Source organism: Ornithorhynchus anatinus, chromosome 3 (genome assembly GCF_004115215.2).
Source record: "Ornithorhynchus anatinus isolate Pmale09 chromosome 3, mOrnAna1.pri.v4, whole genome shotgun sequence".
In the NCBI taxonomy this organism is placed as follows: domain Eukaryota; kingdom Metazoa; phylum Chordata; class Mammalia; order Monotremata; family Ornithorhynchidae; genus Ornithorhynchus; species Ornithorhynchus anatinus.
In genome coordinates, this window is record NC_041730.1 from 134,364,108 (window position 1) to 134,385,907 (window position 21,800).

General features: G+C 46.0%; 1 protein-coding gene across 4 annotated transcripts in view; it reads left to right on the forward strand.

Annotated features, from left to right (window-relative positions):
* The window catches only part of CFAP46 (cilia and flagella associated protein 46), a 193,175-nt gene that overhangs the window by 110,260 nt on the left and 61,115 nt on the right, over positions 1–21,800 (forward strand). For 2 of the 4 annotated variants that reach the window (XM_029061715.1, XM_029061716.1), the window contains exons 30-36: positions 1,320–1,528; positions 4,865–5,020; positions 5,376–5,522; positions 6,881–7,029; positions 10,334–10,432; positions 14,603–14,765; positions 21,257–21,403. In XM_029061715.1, coding sequence (XP_028917548.1) covers positions 1,320–1,528; positions 4,865–5,020; positions 5,376–5,522; positions 6,881–7,029; positions 10,334–10,432; positions 14,603–14,765; positions 21,257–21,403 — 1,070 coding nt within the window. The remainder of the gene's footprint in view (positions 1–1,319; positions 1,529–4,864; positions 5,021–5,375; positions 5,523–6,880; positions 7,030–10,333; positions 10,433–14,602; positions 14,766–21,256; positions 21,404–21,800) is intronic. The other 2 variants (XM_029061717.1, XM_029061720.1) reach the window with 1 other exon arrangement.

The following is a 21,800-nucleotide window of genomic DNA, read 5'->3' on the forward strand; positions in this document are numbered from 1 at the left end:
ATAGAGCACGGGCCTGGGAGTCAGAAGGTTGTGGGTTCTAATCCCAGCTCCACAACTTCTCTGCTGGGTGACCTTAGGCAAGTCATTTCACTTCACTTTACCACATCTGTAAAATGGGGATTGAGACCGTGAGCCCCATGTGGGACAGGGACTGTGTCCAATCCAGTTTGCTTGTATCCACCCCAGCCCTTAGTACAGTGCCTGGAACAAAGTAAGCACTTAGCAAATACCATCATTATTACAATGCCTGGCACATAATAAGTGTTTAATAAAAGGCATTATTGTTATTATTATCATTATTATTATAAAGAATCAATCAATCCACAGCATTTATTGAATGTTTACTACATGCAGAGCCCTGTACAAAGCGCTTGGGAGATTATAGTACAACAGTGCCCAGACATGTTCCCTCCCCACAACAAGGTTACAGTCTAGAGAGGGAGACAGACACTAACATAAATGAATAATTCATCATTTATAATTTACAGATCTGTCCATAAAAGCTGCGGGGCTGAGGGTGGGGCGAGTATCTAATGCCCAAAGGTTACAGATCCAAGTGCAGAAATGATGCAGAAGGGAGAGGGGGCCGGGGAAGAGAGGGCTTGATCGGGAAAGGCCAAGAAAGAAGTGATACATTCCCATTCCCTGCCCACAAGGAGATAAGCAGCTGCAAAATGGGAGGCCCACTCTACAAGTATTTACAAATGGAATAGTCAAAAGAAACAATTTATTATTATAATATTATAATAATTATGGCATCTGTCGAGTACTTACTATGTGCCAGGCACTGTACTAAGCACCGGGGTGGATAGAAGCCAACAGGTTGGACCGGGTCACTGTCCCACACAGGGCTCACAGGCTGATTCCCCATATTACAGATGAGACAACTGAGGCACAGAGAAGTGAAGTGACATACCTAAGGTCACACTGCAGACAAGTGGAGGAGCGGGGATTAGAACCCATGACCTCCTGCTCCCAGGCCCATGGTCTATTCACCTCGCCACGCTGCTTCCCTATATGTTATCATTATACTATAATGGTAAATGAGTAAATATGTACGAAAGTGTGGAGGAAGAGTATGCAGAAATTAATAAGTGCTAGGAATCAGGGTGCTGGAAGTTTATTGGGTGGTAGTTTTGGAGTTCATTCCTGGATAAGGAAAATCACTGACAAATCTCTCAGTTTCCATTTTACCACTAAAAGAGAGCAGTGTGGAAATTTAGGGATTATTTTTTCCATCTTAGCTAAAAATAGCCTCTATTTTAAATTTTAATTTTCCCCGAACAGTGTTAATTTGTGACTTTTTTCATGTTTTGCAGAGAAAAGTTACCTAACTCCAGCAGCGTATCTGGAAACGCAGACGTCCAAGGAGATTAAACAGATAACCATAAACGATATAAGGAATGTGAGACAATTAGAAACACTGTTTAGAGCTCACACTATAATGGCTTTCATTTTGCCTCACAGTTCATCCAATCACCAGGAACACTGCTTAATGGCATACGCTTATGTCATGCGCATCTGGAAGGTGAGAAGAAAAATGAAATGTTAAGACCCTCAATTAAAATACAAACCTGAAATCGCCATTATCTTATCGACCTTTCTTGAAGTACCTAAAGTGGCTATTTGACTGGCTTGTATTTTTAAATATCTCCTTTGGCTACCCTGTACGGTTTGGTGTAATCGTGGTATTTGTTAAGTGCTCACTATGACTTATGCACTGCACTAAGCACTGTGCTTCTTAAGCATTTTCATACATACAGTACTTATGGAAAAGTTCCTATACTCTGTTTACCCTACCTGTGATCTATTTTAACATCTGTCTCCCCCGGGTAGACGGTAAACTCCCTGTGAGCAAATATTAAGAATGATGGTATTTGTTCAGCGCTTACTGTGTGCCAAGCGCTGTTCTACGCGCTGGATCGTTTCTACCAACTATGTTGTATTATGCTCCCTCAAGCGCTTAGGGTTGTGTTTATTAACTCTGTCATAGCGGGCTCTCCCAAGCACATAGTACACTTCCATCTTTCTACTTTAGAGAAGCAGCGTGGCTCAGTGGAAAGAGCCCGGGCTTGGGAGTCAGAGGTCATGGGTTCGAATCCCGACTCTGCCCCTTGTCAGCTTTGTGACTTTAGGCAAGTCACTTCACTTCTCTGTGCCTCAGTTCCCTCATCTGTAAAATGGGGATGAAGACTGTGAGCCTCACTTGGGACAACCTCACTCCCCTGTATCTCCCCCAGCGCTTAGAACAGTGCTCTGCACGTAGTAAGCGCTTAACGAATACCAACATTATTATCATTATTACTAGGCCATAGCTAAAAGCAAACTGATAAGCAGACTTCTAGACTGTGAGACTGTGTGTTAAAGTAGAAAATACCTAGGTTTGGCAGAGGACCTGAGTTCTAATCCCAGTTCAGCCATCCGCCTGTTATAATAATAATAGTAATGGCATTTGTTAAGTGCTTACTATGTGCAAAGCACCGTTCTAAGTGCTTGGGGCCGGGGGGAGATGCAAGGTGATCAGGTTGTCCCACGTGGGACTCACAGTCTTAATCCCCATTTTACAGATGGGGTAACTGAGGCACACAGAAGTGAAGTAACTTGCCCGAAGTCACACAGCTGACAAGCGGCAGAGCTTGGATTAGAACCCAGGACCTCTGATTCCCAAGCCCGTGCTCTTTCCACTGAGCCACGCTGCTTCCCTATGTGACCTTGTGTTCTGTGACCTTGGGCAAGTCACTGAACATCTCTGTGTCTCAATCCATCAATCGGTGGTATTTATTGTGTTCTTACAATACGCAGATCACTGTACTAAGCACTTGGGAGAGTGCAATACAACAGAATTAGCCATCTCGTTCCCTACCCGTAGAGAGTTTACAGTCTAGATTCCATAAATCATGTCATCGTTTCAGCACCCTAGCACTAGTATATTTCATTTCTTTCCTCGGCACTTGGAATAATTTTGGTATTTATGTGCTTACTATGTGCTAAACACTATTCAAAGCACTGGGGTAGATACAGGGCTCAGCCTAAGTAATATATACATTGGCCTAGTGGAAAGACCATGAGCCTGGGAGTCAAAAGGTTCTAATCCCAGCACCTCCATATACCTGTGGTGTGACCTTGGGTAAATCTTGACCTTGAAGCAGCGTGGCTCAATGGAAAGAGCCCGGGCTTGGGAGCTAGAGGTCATGGGTTCGAATCCTGGCGGTGCCACTCGTCAGCTTTTTTGACCGTGGACAAGTCACTTAACTTCTCTGTGCCTCAGTTACCTCATCTGTAAAATGGGGATTAACTGTGAGCCTCAAGTGGGACGACCTGATGACCCTGTATCTCCCCCAGTGCTTAGAACAGTGCTCTGCACATAGTGAGCGCTTAACAAATACCAACGTTATTATTATTATTATTAAATCACTTCACTTCTCTGTGCCTCAGTTCCCTCATCTGTAAAATGGGGATTGAGACTGTGAGCCCCATGTGTCTAACCTGATTATCTTGTATCTGCCCCAGTGCTTAGTACAAAATAAGCACTTAACAAATACCACAATTATTATTATTACAATATATAGTCTTTCAAATTGTCTGTTATCTCCAAATAACCTTCTTAAAGCACCTCATCCTTCACTATTTTTCTATCTATCATTATCATCACTGGCCTTCATTTCTTTTCTTTTTAATGACATCTGTAGCGCTGGGGTGGATAGAAGCTAATCCGGTTGGACGTAGCCTATGTCTCACGTGGAGCTCACGGTCCTAATCCCCATTTTACAGATGAGGAAACAGAGGCCCAGCGAAGTGAAGTGACTTGTCCATGGCTGCATAGCACATGAGTGGCAGAGTCAGAATTAGAACCCAGGTCCTTCTGTCTCCCAGCCTCTTGCTTTATCTAACAGGCCACACTGCTTCTCTTCCCCTGTAGCCAGCTTTGTATTGGTTTCCCTCACTTACCAATCTGTAGTTAGTAATCAATTCTGTAGGATTGGCCCAATTCCCATATTTTGGCTCTCTGTCTATCCAACAGAGCTATTGGCCACAGCTGAAGACCTCACCTAGCTTGGCCTCCCTTCTCAGGTCTGGGATTGAAAAATGCAGCAATAATTTCTGTTCCTTCTGTGACTCAACCGACTCCATCGATCATATTTACTGAACACTTGCTCGGTTCAGTGCACTAAACTCAGCGCTTAAGGCAGTAGAATAAAGTTAAAAGACACTATCCCTGCCCCCACAGGCCTTAGGGTCTAGAGGGATATTTCAATCCATCTTACATCTAGTAGGTCCATATTCTTGTTCTTCACACTTGCCCTTGCTCTGAATTTCCCCCACAAACTGTCACCTCTATTCCTAAAATCAGCGTGGCTCAGTGGAAAGAGCACGGGCTTTGGAGTCAGGGCTCATGTGTTCGAATCCCAGCTCTGCCACTTGTCGGCTGTGTGACTGTGGGCAAGTCACTTCACTTCTCTGTGCCTCAGTTCCCTCATCTGTAAAATGGGGATTAAGACTGTGAGCCCCACGTGGGACAACCTGATTCCCCTATGTCTACCCCAGCGCTTAGAACAGTGCTCGGCACATAGTAAGCGCTTAACAAATACCAACATTATTATTATTATTATTAAAATGAATTCATCGCCCGACCTGAATTCACACACACCCCTCCCTGAATTCTCCCCCAAATTCACCACCCTCCCTGCATTAACCTATTCACCTCACATTCAACCCCCACCCTGAAATCACTTGCCTCCCCCAATTTCCCCCTTCCAAACATACACACACACACACACACACCTCGCCCCGAATTCTACCACCCAGCGACACCTTGATTTCCCGACCACTGAAATGAGCCTGACCTTCCCTTTTGTTTTTAAAGATTTCTTTGGCAACAGCAGGAAATCACATACAGGCAGCAAACAGAACTCCAGTGACCGGCCAGCAGTCGACTCCATCTAAAAAAGAGAAACAGAAGAGTAAAGGAAAAGACAAAGAAAGTAAAGAAAATCCCAAGCCAAAGAAGGAATCAAAACCGGTGATCTCCTGTTTTGCCTGGAATACGTACATCTCTTTACAGAAATTGTAACTTTGGGGTCAGATTCTCTTCCCAACCTTGCTGGATCTTTGGGTGTCAAAGCATTTAAAATCTATTCCCCTTCATGATATGCCCCTGAGGTTATGACTGAGAAAAAAACACAGGTGTTGTTATCTAAACTATGTTTGTTGAAAATAAGTTGGGTCTTTTGTTAGGCTCTAGGGTCAGAGCAAAGGGTATTTTCCACGTAGCAGGGGATCCCTGGTCAATCAGAATGAAAAAAGAAACGATCAAATGAACGAATATTTTTGAAAAATGCGTGTCGGAATAAATCGGAACCGTTCCTTCTTCCCAGGTTCAGCCTGTGCTTGTGAAACCCGCCGACACCATGCCAGGAAGTGTCGAAGAATGGGCTTTATATGACTGCCCCGAAGAAATCATAACGGTCTTCAAACAGCATCCTGATGGCTGTTCCATTAACAGGGAGAGTTTTCTCAAACCTGTAAGTTTGAGGGGGTGAGGAGAAAACTAGATAATGAACCTTTTCTGGGATACCAGGGGGAAGCTATGCTGCGTTGATGCTAGAACACAGGCCTGGAAGTCAGAAGGTGTCATGTGTTCTAATTCTGGCCCTGCCTCTTGTCTGCCACGTGACCTTGGGCAAATTACTTCACTTCTCCGGGCCTCAGTTCCCTCATCTGGAAAATGAGGATTGAGACTGTGAGCCCCACATGGGACAGGGTCTGTGACCAATCTGATCTGCTCGTATTCACCCCAGCACTTAGTAAAGTGTCTGGCACATAATAAGCGCTTAACAGATGCCACAATTATTATTATTATTGGGGCGAGGCCACCCTGTGACATCATCACACCATCATCTGTGCTCCGTTTAACATGGGCGATGTCATGAGCGTTCCAGTTAGATTTTTTTTTATTGTTCATTTCGATGCCCGTGTTTTTCCCAGTGTCTTCACACACACACTAAATATGGGCTCTCCACACAATAGCCACCAAATAATTACCCCTGAGGAATGGATTGATAAATTGTGGTTTGACACCTCACTGAAACCCAGTTAGCATCCTGTTGGAAGGGAGAAGAAGAGGAAATATCTTCATCAACATTTTTGGCTGGTTTCTCTCCTTGTGGCATTAGTGTATAGAAAGGGACGAGCCCCTTCCGTCTCATTCGATCGTATTTATTAAGCGCTCACTGCCCCGTCTCCCGAGGTGTGGTATTTTGCCGTTCGTATCCACCGTCGTCCGGTTTACACCATCTGGACCTATTGGTGAAGGCGAAGCGGATGATTTCATTGACACGCCTCAACTTTGCCGCTTATATCCACAGTGGATAGAGCATGGGCCCAAGAGTCAGGAGGACATGGATTCTAATCCCGGCTCCACCGCTTGTCTGCTGTGTGGCCTTGGGCAAGTCACTTCAGTTCTTTGGACCTCAGTTCCCTCATCTGTAAAATGGGGATGAAGACTGTGAACCCAATGTGGGTCAGGGTCCTTCATTCATTCATTCAATAGTATTTATTGAGCGCTTACTATGTGCAGAGCACTGTACTAAGCGCTTGGGATGAACAAGTCGGCAACAGATAGAGACGGTCCCTGCCGTTTGACGGGCTTACGGTCTAATCGGGGGAGATGGACAGACGAGAACGATGGCGATAAATAGAGTCGAGGGGAAGAACATGCTGCATTCAACCCGATCTGCTTGGATCCACCCCAGGATCTGGCACATAGTCAGCGTTTAACAAATGCCCCTATTATTATTATTATTATTACTTGATACTGTTTGAACCTGTTGGTGAAGGGGATGCAGGCAATTTCTTAACTCCGTCGTTTGCATCCATCTAGACGTATAGTTTATACTACCTGGATCTGTTGGTGAAGGTGATGCAGACAATTTCGCTGACACACCTAACTCTCCCCATCCTGCATCTGGCCAAAGTCATCGTGGATGTCGCCGTAGACTGTCGAAGCCTCTCCGATCTCTACCACCTCAGGTTTGGGCACTTTACCGGTTTCAGGGGAAGCTGAAACTGGGGAAATGGAGTAGGACTTTCCCCAGTGCTTAGTACAGTGCTCTGCACACAGTAAGCACTCAATAAATACAACTGAATGAGAGTTGCAACCGAGAATTTCGGTCTTGCAGAGGTTCGGATTAACGATGTGCTTGGATAACCAAACTGATGATAAACAAAATGAAACTCGAATAAATGGGTGTTTGCCTATGTCTCTTCTATTGAACTGCTTTCCCGAATGGACTAGTTTTAAAGTAAATTTAATCTTTGAAAGCCTCAAACGTACTCCTATGTGATTCAATAAAATCAATCCATCAGTCGTACGTATTGAGTGCTTAACGCTATACGCAACAGAGTTGATAGACATGTTTCCTGCCCACAGCAAGCTACAGCCTAGAAGGAGAGACAGACGTTAATAGAAATAATTAAGTTTCGGATGTGGACATTAGTGCTGTGGGACTGAGGGAGAGGTGACTAATAATAGTACTGATAACTATGGTATTTGCTAAGCGCTTATTAATAATGTTGGAATTTGTTAAGCGCTTACTATGTGCAGAGCACTGTTCTAAGCGCTGGGGTAGACACAGGGGAATCGGGTTGTCCCACGTGGGGCTCACAGTCTTTATCCCCATTTTCCAGATGAGGTAACTGAGGCACCGAGAAGTGAAGTGACTTGCCCGCAGTCACACAGCTGACAAGTGGCCGAGCCGCGATTCGAACCCATGACCTCTGACTCCAAAGCCCGTGCTCTTTCCACTGAGCCGCGCTGCTTATTATGTGCCAAGCCTGTTCTAAACACTGGGGTAGATGCAAGGTATCTAAAAGGGTGCGAATCCAAGTGCAAGGGTGACTCAGAAGGGAGTGGAAGAAGAGGAAATGAGTTGAGTTGGGGAAAGCCTCTTGGAGGAGACGTGCTTTCGGTAAGAATTCAAAAGTGGTGGGATTTGAAGGGGGACGGAGTTCCAGGCCAGAGGCAGGAATAATAATAATAATGATAATGCTGGTATTTGTTAAGCGCTTACTATGTGCCGAGCACCGTTCTAAGCGCGGGGGTAGACACAGGGGAGTCAGGATGTCCCACGTGGGGCTCACAGTCTTAATCCCCATTTTACAGATGAGGGAACTGAGGCACAGAGAAGTTAAGTGACTTGCCCACGGTCACACAGCTGACAAGTGACAGAGCTGGGATTCGAACTCATGACCTCTGACTCCAAAGCCCGTGCTCTTTCCACTGAGCCACGCTGCCAGTTTGGAGGCAAGACAGATGAGATGGAGGTGCAGCGAGTAGGTTGGCATTAGAAGAGTGAAAGTGTGCGGTCTGGGTTGCAGTAGGAGATCAGAGAGCTAAGGAAGCAGGGGGACAGAAATATGTTTTTACGTGCCAGGTTCCATTGGCGTGTTTGGAATTTCCCAAGCATTCATTCATTCAATAGTATTTATTGAGCGCTTACTATGTGCAGGGCACTGTACTAAGCGCTTGGAATGTACAAGTCGGCAACAGATAAATCGGCAAAAGCACTTAGTTGACTGCATTTCATCCACTGGGACCTCAATAAAGACCACTACTAGTGCTATTTATATTACTATAAATTTATATTACTATAAATAGTACCGTTTATATTACTATAGTACTATTTATATCACTATTATATTAGAGAAGCAGCATGGCTCAGTGGAAAGAGCCCGGGCTTAGAAGTCGGAGGTCATGGGTTCGCATGCCGGCTCTGCCACTTGTCAGCTGTGTGACTGTGGGCGAGTCACTTCACTTCTCTGGGCCTCAGTTACCTCATCTGTCAATTGGGGATTAACTGTGAGCCTCACGTGGGACAACTTGATTACCTTGTATCTATCCCAGCGCTTCGAACAGTGCTCTGCACATAGTAAGTGCTTAACAAATATCAACATTATTATTATTACTATTACTACCATATTACTACCACTATCAACCAGTGATATTTATTGAGTGCTTACTGTGTGCAGAGCCCTATGCTAAGCACTTGGGAGAGTTCAATGAAACAGAGCTGATAGACAATGAGCTTACAGTCTAGAGGACTCACGCTTGGCAAAATGGATAGAGAAGCAGCATGACTCAGTGGAAGGAGACCGGGCTTGGCAGTCAGAGGTCATGGGTTCAAATCCCGACTCTGCCACTTGTCAGCTGTGTGACTTTGGGCAAGTCACTTCACCTCTCTGGGCCTCAGTGACCTCATCTGTAAAATGGGGATGAAGACTGTGAGCCTCACTTTCATTCAATAGTATTTATTGAGCGCTTACTATGTGCAGAGCACTGTACTAAGCGCTTGGGATGAACAAGTCGGCAACAGATAGAGACGGTCCCTGCCCTTTGACGGGCTTACGGTCTAATCGGGTGAGACGGACAGGCGAGAACGATGGCGATAGATAGAGTCGAGGGGAAGAACATCTCCTAAAAACAATGGCAACTAAATAGCCTCACGTGGGACAACCTGCTCTGCACATAGTAAGCGCTTAACAGATACCAACATCATCATCATTAAAATAGGGATGAAGACTGTGAGCCCCACGTGGGACAACCTGATCACCTTGTATCCTCCCCCAGCACTTAGAACAGTGCTTTGCACACAGGAAGTGCTTAACAAATACCAACATTATTATTATTATTGGCACAGGCGTGGAAGTAAGGGGGGCATGAGTTCTAATCCCGGCTCCACCATTTGTCTGCTGTGTGGCCTTGGGCAAGTCACTTCACTTCTCTGGCCCTCAGTTCTGTCATCTGTAAAATGGGGATCTAGACAGTGAAACCCATGTGGGACAAGGACTGCGTCCAACCCGACTTGCATGTATCCACCCCAGCACTTTGTACAGTGCCTGGCACATAGTAAGCACTTAACGAGTACCATTATTATTAATAATAATGCTTATGCACTTGGGTTTTTAATCTTTATTCACTCCAGCCTCATCTCCAGAGGACTAACGTGCATATCGGTAATTTATTTAAATGTCCATCTCTCCCTCTGGACTGTATATCACTTGTGGGCGGGAACATATCTTCTGCACTCCCCCAAGCACTTCATATAATGCTCTGCACCCAGTAAGCAATCAGTAAATACAATGGATTGACTAACTGTGATTTTATCTCATAAATACAGTTCTGACCAGATTAGTCCAGGCTTTCATATTTTCATTAAAATCCTAACCAAAATAAAATTTCTATGCAATACGCAACTAGTTTGAAGGTGTTAGAACAGCTGTTTCTTGATAGACTGCCTTTCTATCACTTGAGCTCTGTTTTTAATCGTTTTCCCAGAATCGCCCAAACATGCTATGATTTGAAATTGAGCCGTGCAGCTAGTTTTCATGAGGAAAAAGTTGGCGGAATATACATCAATGAAATGGAGCAAGCCAAGTAAGTTTAATTTCATGTTACTACAGCACTTCACCGCTCAGGGTTGCACCTGGAGAGTTTCCGAACTCCACCAGTCTATCCCGGCTCTGCCACTTGTCAGCTGTGTGACTATGGGCGAGTCACTTAACTTCTCTGTGCCTCAGTTACCTCATCTGTAAAATGGGGGTTAACCGTGAGCCTCACGTGGGACAACCTGATTGCCCTGTGTCTACCCCAGCTCTTAGAACAGTGCTCTGCACATAGTAAGCGCTTAACAAATACCAACATTATTATTGTTACCAGCCTCAACTACGGGAGGGAGAGGCAAGCAGAGGCCTGTCCGTTCCATTCGTAGCTTGGGCAGTGGCTAGCGAGTGGCAGGCCATCGGCTACAGGTCAAAACTCACCCGTGCTGAGCAGCGGCGGCCCGGGAGAGAACCGAGGGCGGGGACTCAGGTTCACTACACTGGAGAAGGCAGTGGTAAACCGCGTCTGGAATTTTACCAAGGAAACTCTCTCGATCCTCCTCCAGAAAATTTGCGGATGAAGGCGGGCCGTCCTGGGAGAGATGTGTCCATGGTGTTGCTATGGGTTGGACAGGACTAGACAGGATAAGACAACAATAACATTTCAGAGTATCTTAATGTTTTCGTGGGGATTCACTTGGTAGCAAGATATTAGTTGACGGAGTCTTTCCCCATAAAACTGTCAGATAGAGACCCTGCAGAAAGCAATCGATCGTAGTGTTGGCGGCGTTTAAGTGCTTGCTATCTGTCGCCAAATTGTACTTTCCAAGCGCTTAGTACAGTGCTCTGCACACAGTAAGCGCTTAATAAATATGATTGAATGAAATTAATGAATGACTGTCGAACTGGCTAAGTGGTTATTATGAGGCAAACATTGAAATAATAACAACCGTAGTATTTTTGAAGCTCTTACTGTGAGCCAGGCACTGTACTAAATGCTGGGTAGATACAAGTAAATCAGGTTGGACAGAGTGCCTGCCCTGCATGGGGCTCACCGTCCTAATCCCCACCATCTCACAGCAGACCAGTGGGGATTCAATCCCTGGTCTCCCTCCTACATAGACTATGAGCCCCATGTGGGATGTGACTATCTTGTATCTTAGAGAAGCAGCGTGGCTCACTGGAAAGAGCACGGGCTTTGGAGTCAGCGGTCATGGGTTCGAATCCCGGCTCGGCCCCTTGTCAGCTGTGTGACTGTGGGCAAGTCACTTCACTTCTCTGGGCCTCAGTTACCTCATCTGTAAAATGGGAATTAGGGCTGTGAGCCCCACGTGGGACAACCTGATTCCCTTGTGTCTACCCCAGCGCTTAGAACAGTGCTTGGCACATAGTAAGCGCTTAACAAATGCCAACATTACTATTATTATTATTGTATCTACCCCAGCATGAACCATGGTATTGATGGTATCGATGCCTGACTATTTGTTTTGTTTTGCTCTCCCTTTAAGATTGTGAGCCTGTTGTTGGGCAGGGATGGTCTCTATCTGTTGCCGAATTGTACATTCCAAGTAATTGTACATTCCAAGTGCTTAGTAAAGTGCTCTGCACACCGTAAGAGCTCAATAAATAGAATGAATGAATGAATGAATGAATGAATGAATGAATGAATGAATGAATGAGTGAATGAAAAGCAGCATGATCTAGTGGATAGAACACGGGCCTGGAAGTCAGATGATCCCAGCTCCGCCACTTGTCTGCTGTGTGACCTTGGGCAAATCACTTCTCCGGGCCCAAGTTACCACACCTGTAAAATGGGGTTGAAGCCCGTGAGCCCCATGCGGGACAGGGACTGTGTCCGACCCGTTTATCTTGTATCTACCGCAGCGCTTAGTACAGCATCTGGCCCATAGTAAGCGCGGAACAAATGCCATAATTACGGTAATCATTACTACTTCACTCTTCTTCCTGGATCATTTCCCCAAAACACAGCGCTTCGTACCCCCCTCAATCCTCACAAACCTCTATTGCCCGTTCTTCTCCGCATCACGTAGGAACCCGAACCGTGGGCCGTAAGGCACTCAGCCCACTCCCTCCACTTATCCACTCTCTTCTCCCACTCCACCCCGGGTCTCGCTATTGGTTCCTCTCAGGTCAACTTTCCTCACTGTGCCCTGTTCTCCTCTCTCCAACTGCAGATCCTGCTCACCCCCTCTCTCCTTCCTGGAATCCCCTCCCCCATCACCTTCAGCAGCATGGCTTAATGGATAGAGCACGGGCTTGGGAGTCAGGTCAGCGGTTCTAATCCTGCCTCTGTCACTTGTCTGCTGTGTGACTTTGGGCAGGTCCCTTCACATCTCTGGGCCTCAGTGACCTCATCTGTAAAATGGGGATCGAGACCGTGAGCCCCACATGGGACAGGGACTGTGCCCAATCCGATTTGCATTTATCCACCCCAGCACTTAATACAGTGCTTTGCACATAGTAAGTGCCTAAATACCATCATCGTTATTATTATTGCTGTTATTATCATCATTTTATTTATTCAACAGACCTCTTCAAGGCCCTTCCGAAATCACATTTCTTCTAGGAGGCCTTTACATTCGTGGCTCAGTGGAAAGAGCACTGGCTTGGGAGGCAGAGGTCATGGGTTCTAATCCCCGCTCCACCACTTGTCAGCTGGGTGACTTTGGACGAGTCACTTCACTTCCCGGTGCCTCAGTTACCTCATCTGCAAAATGGGGATTGAAACTGTGAGCCCCACGTGGGACGACCTGATCACCTTGTATCCCCTCCAGCGCTTAGAACGGTGCTTTGCACATAGTAAGCGCTTAACAAATGCCGTCATTATTATTACATTGCTGACTGCGTGCAAAGCACTGTATTAAGCGCTTGGGAGAGTACAATATAATAACAGACAGACACATTCCGGCCAGCAACAATTTCACAGTCCGTAGGGGGAGACAGACATCAATATAGATAAATAAATAAAGAAATGAATTACAGATATATCAACTCCAAACCCTATGTTACCTCCTAATGCCACTTCACCCCTTTCACGTCACCTAACCACTTACAAACTGCCCCCTCATCATTCGTATGTATGTATCTTTAGGATCAGGTTGGACCCAATCCCTCCCCCACGTGGAATTCACGGTCTTAATCCCCTTTTTACAGATGAGGTAACAGAGGCACGGAGATGTTACGAGTGACCCGTCCAAGGTCACGCAGCAAGTAAGTGGCGGAGCCGGGATTAGGACCCAGGTCCTTTCGCCTCCCGGGCCCTTGCTCTATCCACTAGGCAACCCTGTTTCTCTAAGCCATTTAAACTGCTTCTAGACAAAATGCAAGTTAATTATATCTCATACATTACATCTTATACATTCATCTGTTCTGTCCATTTGATTCTTTTTTCCAGCATTTTCATTCTGTTGTGTTTGTTCCACTTCCTGCTTCACCCATTTTCCTGCTCCGGCTTTAGTTTTGCATAAATGATTTTTGTCGGTCCTCCCCCTATTAGATTGGAAGTTTGAGGATGGGAAGCGTGTGTCTTGTTAACTGCCATATTCCCCCAAGAGATTAATACAGTGCTTAAGTAGCAGCAGGGGCTCAATAAATGCTATCCACTGGAAGGGTTTTAAGGGAAGGTACGGACAGCGAAGCAGTTCTATCCTGACTTGCAGGACACGAAAAGAATTGAAAGAATTTCACTTTCAGGTAACAACCGAAATAGTAATTGTGGAATTTGTTCAGTGCTTACTTTGTGCCAAACACCGTACCAAGAACTGGGGTAGATGCAAGACAATCAGGTTGGACACAGTCCCTGCCCCTCATGGGGTTTACAGTCTAAATATGGCGGGCTACGGATTGTGAATCCCCATTTCACAGATGAAGGGATGAGACAGAGTTGTCGAGTGACTTAGCCAAGGTTGCCCAGCAGGCTGGTAGAGGCAGGAGAAGAACTCAGGTCCTCTGACTCCCAAGCCTGTGCTAGTTCCAGCGCTCGGCACATAGTAGGCGCTTAACAAATGCCAACATTATTATTATTAGTTCCAATAATCCATGCTGCCACTGCAAAACCTACTTGCATTACGGTGGGTTGCAACTGATGGGTAAGTAGAATAACTTCGTTTTAATGACCATGGCGCTTATAGTTTATTTTTAAATTCCTAAGGAAAGATTTTTGAAGGAAAACCCCAACCTTCATTCTTCTTCGAGTCCCTTGCAGGGTTTTAAATATATGGTTTTTAAAACGTAGTTGTAGAAAAGAAATTGCACTGAGGAAAGAAAAAAATGTACAGCCTACAAAGAAGGAAGAAGCCGGGAATACGCTGGACCAAAAGACTATTCCAGGTCTGACTCAAGACAAACCTCTTGAAGCAAAAGAAAAGGTACGGTTTTAATTCCCTTGGCAGAAATAACCTTCTGAAAGGTGTTTCTGATTTTACTGGCATTTGAACACGTGACTGGTTGCTATTAGTGATCTCTGACTTTGATGTTTTGGCTCTGGAGGCTAAAAACTATGTTCATTGGGATTTCAGTGTTAATATAGATCACATTAACAGTCCTGCCGGCATAATGAATGTTCTACGGATGCCAACAAGCATATTCGATTTACCTGCGGCTGTAAGATTTTTCCTAACTAGTATCATCTTTCAGGCCCACCATTTCCCGCAGTGTCTTCATGTAATGCATACCAAATTTCCAATCCTCTAAACTTGGAGCTTGTTATGAGCAGGGAACATTTTGACCAACTGTGTTATATTGTAATAATAATATTAACTTCGGTATTTGGTGAGCGCTTACTATGTGCAGAGCACTGTTCTAAGCGCTGGGGTAGATACAGGCTAATCAGGTTTTGTCCCATGTGAGGCTCACAGTTAATCCCCTTTTGACAGATGAGGTAACTGAGGCACAGAGAAGCTTGGCTCAGTGGAAAGAGCCCGGGCTTGGGAGTCAGATGTCATGGGTTCGAATTCCGGCTCTGTCACTTGCCAGCTGTGTGACTGTGGGCAAGTCACTTACCTTCTCTGTGCCTCAGTTACCTCATCTGTAAAATGGGGATTAACTGTGAGCCTCACATGGGACAAAACCTGATTACCCTGTATCTCCCCCGGCGCTTAGAACAGTGCTCTGCACATAGTAAGCGCTTAACAAATACCAACATCATTATTAAGTGACTTGCCCACAGTCACGCAGCTGACAAGTGGCAGAGCTGGGTTTCGAACTCATGAGCTCCGACTCCCAAGCCCATGCTCTTTCCACTGAGCCAAGCTGCTTCTCTACTCTTGTACTCTTGTACTCTCCCAAGCATTCAGCACAGTGCCCTTCACATAGTAAGGATTCAGTAAGTACCGTTGATTGATTGACTGATGCTTTCCCTAATACATTGCTGGTGCCTGTGACCCACATCGCATTATTCCAGAGGAGGAAAGAAATCGGTCAGTGGTATTTATTGAGCTTGTCCTGTGTGCAGAGCATTGTGCTAAGCCCTTGAAAGAGTACAAAATAATAAAGTTGGTAGATATATTCCCTGCCCATAAGGAGCTTACAGTCTAGAGGGAGAGGCCAACATTCAATTAAATTCTGGATCTGTACATAAGTGCTGTGGGGCTGAGGATGGGGTGAATATCAAGGGTTTCAAGGGGACAGTTCAGAAAGCAGCATGGCCTAGTGACAAGAGCCTGGGCTTGGGAGTCAGAGGACGTGGGTTCTAATCCTGGCTCCGCCACTTGTCTGCTGTGTGACCCTGATCAAGTCGCTTCACTTCTCTGGGCCTCAGTTACCTCATCTGGAAAATGACGATTAAAACTGTTGGTCCCACGTGGGACAACCTGATTACCTTGTATCTGCTCCAGTGCTTAGAACAGTGCTTGGCACATAGAAAGCACTTAACAAATACTATAATTATTATTATTACTATTATTTGATCCAAGGGCAAGGGGGATGCAGAAGGGAGAGGGAGTAGGGAAAATGAGGGTTCATTCATTCATTCAATCGTATTTATTGAGCACTTACTGTGTGCGGAACACTGTACCAAGCGCTTGGGAAAGTACAGTACACAATAAAGAGTGACAATCCCTGCTCACAATGAGCTCACAGCCTAGAGGATAAAGATTTAGTTGGAGAGATCTCTTGAAAGACATGTGATTTTAGTAAGGCTTTGAAGGTGGTAAGCTCATCTCTAAACTGTAAGCTTACTGTGGGCAGGAGATGTGTCTGTTTATGGTTGCACTCCCTCAAGCTCTTAGTACAGTGTTTTATACACAGTAAGTGCTCAAAAAATATGATTGAATGAATTAATGAAGCGGGGGGGAGTGATAAAGCAGCAACCCCTCCTCCACCCCAGTGTTCTCTCTGTTATCGAAATATGCACTTCAGAACGCCCTCCCTCCTCACCTCCGCCAAACTGATTCTCTTTCCCTCTTCAAAACCCTACTTAAAAATCACCTCCTCCAAGAGGCGTTCCCAGACTGAGCTCCTCTTCCCCCTCTACTCCCTCTGCCATCCCCCCTTTACCTCTCCGCAGCTAAAGTCTCATTTTCCCCTTTTCCCTCTGCTCCTCCACCTCTCCCTTCCCATCCCCACAGCACTGTACCCGTCCGCTCGACTGTATATATTTTCGTTACCCTATTTATTTTGTTAATGAACTGTACATCGCCTCGATTCTATTTAGTTGCCATCGGTTTTTACGAGATGTTCTTCCCCTCGACGCTGTTTATCGCCATCGTTCTCGTCTGTCCGTCTCCCCCGATTAGACCGTAAGCCCGTCAAACGGCAGGGACCGTCTCTATCTGTTGCCGACTTCTTCATCCCAAGCGCTTAGTACAGTGCTCTGCACATAGTAAGCGCTCAATAAATACTATTGAATGAATGAATGCCATCCCCCCTTTACCTCTCCGCAGCTTAACCCTCATTTTCCCCTTTTCCCTCTGCTCCTCCACCTCTCCCTTCCCATCCCCACAGCACTGTACTCGTCCGCTCGACTGTATATATTTTCTTTACCCTATTTATTTTGTTAATGAATTGTACATCGCCTCGATTCTATTTAGTCGCCATTGTTTTTACGAGATGTTCTTCCCCTCGACTCTATTTATCGCCATCGTTCTCGTCTGTCCGTCTCCCCCGATTAGACCGTGAGCCCGTCAGACGGCAGGGACTGTCTCTATCTGTGGCCGACTTGTTCATCCCACGCGCTTAGTACAGTGCTCTGCACATAGTAAGCGCTCAATAAATACTATTGAATGAATGAATTTTCAGTTAAGCATTCAAGTTATGTCTGATGCTTTGATGAACTTTTCATTGCATTATTACAAAGTTGTCACAGTTAGATGGTATTTATGGTACTTATTAAATACTTTCTAGGTACTTAATAGTACTTTCTATTAAGTCTGTGCATCAGACCGAAACTCCTAATCGTAGCTTAATCAGCCCTTTCCCCCCCTTATCTGTCATCATTTTGCCTCACTACATAACCACGGTGACTCTCTCATCTCTTTAGCCGTCTATCACGTCCTCCCGCCTTTCTGGACCTCTCTCCTACTTCACACCTAGTAACCCTCAAGTCTCCCCTTCTTCAGAGTCCTACTGAAATCACACCTCCTCCATTAAGCCTTCCCTGACTCATCTCTCAACTGCTCACTTCATTTCCTTCCCTACGCTGTCACCTACGCACTTGAGCTATCCCTACTAAACACGGAGTTGCTCCCCTCTCCCTCTCCCTTCAAAACGCTTATAAACCTACGTTTCAACTCTTTATTTATAAACCTATCTTTATTTTGGTGTTTATCTTCCCCACTAGTATGTAAGCTCCTTGAGGGATCTTATTTGATTGACCGGGCTGAGCATTAGGGTAGCTATAAACATAAAAGATTAGTCACGATCCCTTTCCCAATAAGATTCAGAGATATACTAACTGAAGAACAGGCTAGAGGTAGCAAGAAAGAGGCTCACGTGGAAGCGGAATCACAGCCTTCTGCGTGGGCTGCTCTGTGAACTCTTCCGTGTGTTCCACACCTTTTTTTTGTGGTATTTGTTAAGCGCTTACTATGTTCCAGGCACTGTACTGAGTGCTGGTGTAGATACAAGCCAATCAGGTAGGACGCTGTCCAGGTCCACATGAGGTTCACGTGTTTTAGAGATCCCTAGTAGTAATAGTAGTAAAGGTAATGGTATTTGTGGAGCGCCTACTGAATTCAGTGCACTAGATTACGCACCTGAACAATACTACAAGAAATACAAGTTCTCCTGCCCAAAAGGAGCGTATGCCCTAAAGAGTGTACAGCTCTCTCTTTTTTTAATGGTATTTGTTAAACGCTATCTATGTGCCAGGCACTGATCTAAGTTCATTCATTCATTCAATAGTATTTATTGAGCGCTTACTATGTGCAGAGCACTGTACTAAGCGCTTGGAATATACAATTGGGCAACAGACGATCCCTGCCCGATTATGGGCTCACAGTCTAAACGGGAGAGACAGACAGCAAAACAGAACAAAACAAAACAACATCGTCATCATCGTTGGTGGACCACTATGGGTTCCCCCCTTTTTCCCTCTGCTCCCTCTACCCACCCCCCCACCTCTCCGCAGCTAAACCCTCTTCTGCCCCGTTTCCCTCTCCTCCTCCCCATCTCCCGTCCCACCCCCTCAGCACTACACTCATCCGCTCGACTGTATATGTCTTCATCACCCTATTCATTTTGTTTATTTTGTTTAATGAGATGTACATCACCCTGATTCTATTTATTTGCCATTGTTTTTATGAGACGTTCTTCCCCTCGACTCTATCTATCGCCACTGTTCTCGTCTGCCCGTCTCCCCCGATTAGACCGTAAGCCCGTCAAAGGGCAGGGACTGTCTCTATCTGTTGCCGATTTGTACATTCCAAGCGCTTAGTACAGTGCTCTGCACATAGTAAGCGCTCAATAAATAGACCGTAAGCCCGTCAAACGGCAGGGACTGTCTCTATCTGTTGCCGACTTGTTCATCCCAAGCGCTTAGTACAGTGCTCTGCACATAGTAAGCGCTCAATAAATACTATTGAATGAATGAATACTGAATGAATGAATGAATGGGTTGAGGCACTGCACTGAGGTAAGGGGCCAGGGATGGTTGAAGAATCCGCTGCATGCAGATTGAGCGGTGCAGCAGTGAGACAGATAACAAACGCCCTTCCCCACTAATAATAATGTTGGTATCTGTTAAGCGCTTACTACGCGCAGAGCACCGTTCTAAGCGCTGGGGTAGATACAGGGTCATCAGGTCGTCCCACGTGAGGCTCACAGTTAATCCCCATCTTCCAGAGGAGGTAACGGAGGCACAGAGAAGTTAAGTGACTTGCCCACCGTCGCACAGCTGACAAGTGGCAGAGCCGGGATACGAACCCATGACCTCTGACTCCCAAGCCTGGGCTCTTTCCACTGAGCCACGCTGCTTCTTTAGTTAACAGCAAAAAGTCTTTGCAGCCCATGGACTAGGGAGCTGCCTCAGGTCTCAAAGGAGGCCTCAAAACCGCTCTCCAACTCCTTCCGTGGCGTGGACTCCCCGTCAGCCGCACGGTACGCTGCCGGAGATGATTGCGTCCAATAGTCCAGAATCACCGGGATGAAGAGGCGAGGGTCACCGATCAGGTTGCAACAAGTGGTCTGGTAGAAACAGGTTCCCCTCCCTGATGCTGTCACGTCACAGCTAAGGCCGAAGACAGGATCTCTGGGAGGCAGTTCAGCGGCGATGCCTTTGCTATACCTGTCCTTTCCAAGTGTTGGGGTAGATGCAAGCTGGTCAGGTAGGACACGGTCCATGTCCCCCATGGGCCTCACAGTCTTAATCCCCATTTTACAGGTGAGGGAGCTGAGGCACAAAGAAGTGAAGTGACTTGCTCGAGATCACACAGCAGATAAGCGGCAGAGGCAGGATTAGAACTACGGTCCTTCTGACTCCCGGGCCCATGCTCTCATGGCGTTGTGGATAGAGCGTGGGCCTGGGAGTCAGAGAGTCATGGGTTCTAATTTCAGTTCCGCCCTGTGTCTGCTGTGTGATCTTGGGCAAGTCACTTCATTGATCTGGGCCTAAGATGGTATTTGTTAAGCACTTACTATGTGCCAAGCACCGTTCTGAGCCCTGGGGTAGACACGAGGTCATCGGGTTGTCCCACATGGGGCAGCATGGCCTCGTGTCAAGAGCACAGGCTTGGGAGTCAGAGGTCTTGGGTTCAAATCCCTGCTCCGTCATTTGTCTGCTGTGTCACCTTGGGCAAGTCACCTCACTTCTCTGTACCTCAGTCACTTCATCCGTAAAATGGGGATTGCAACTATGAGCCCCACGTGGGACGACCTGATTGCCTTGTATCTATCTCAGTGCTTAGAACAGTGCTTGACACATAGTAAGCGCTTAATAATAATAATAATAATGTTGGTATTTGTTAAGCGCTTACTATGTGCCGAGCACTGTTCTAAGCGCTGGGGTAGACACAAGGGAATCAGGTTGTCCCACGGGGGGCTCACAGTCTTAATCCCCATTTTACAGATGAGGGAACTGAGGCACAGAGAAGTTAAGTGACTTACCCACAGTCACACAGCTGACAAGTGGCAGAGCTGGGATTCGAACCCATGAGCCCTGACTCCAAAGCCCGTGCTCTTTCCACTGCGTCACGCTGCTTAACAGATACCATCATCATCATTATTACGATATAGTCGGTAGGTACAATCCTCGCCCTCAAGGAGCTTACGGTCCATTGAACTATTTCTCCCAAAAGGAGATCATCTTAGATTTTTTTCTATATCAGAACGTACGGAGTTTTCAACATAAATACTACCTTTTTTTCTTATTTGTACCCCCATCATCTCAAAGAGTATAATAATTTAGACCTGAATTGTCTTTCAGATTTTGAATATAAACGCGGAGACCGGAAAAGGTCTCTGTAGCCTCTCCTTCCCTTATCTGTGGATTTCCAAGGCAGAAGCACTACTTGAGTTGGGCTTATATCAACCCACGAGACTGCTGCTGGCAGAAGCATATGCGGCTCTTCAGGTAAAATCAGTCAATCAATCAATCGGTGCTATTTATTGAGGACTTAGCGTGTGCAGAGCACTGTACTAAGTGCTTGGGAGTGCACAATGCAACAGAATTGGCAGACACATTCCAAGCCCACAGCGAGCTTCCCCCATTAATAATAATGATAATAATGTTGGTATTTATTAAGCGCTTACTATGTGCCGAGCACTGTTCTAAGCGCTGGGGTAGACACAGGAGAATCAGGTTGTCCCACGTGGGGCTCACAGTCTTCATCCCCATTTTACAGATGAGGGAACTGAGGCACAGAGAAGTTCAGTGACTTGCCCAAAGTCACACAGCTGACAAGTGGCGGAGCCGGGATTCGAACTCATGACCTCTGACTCCAAAGCCCGTGCTCTTTCCACTGAGCCAC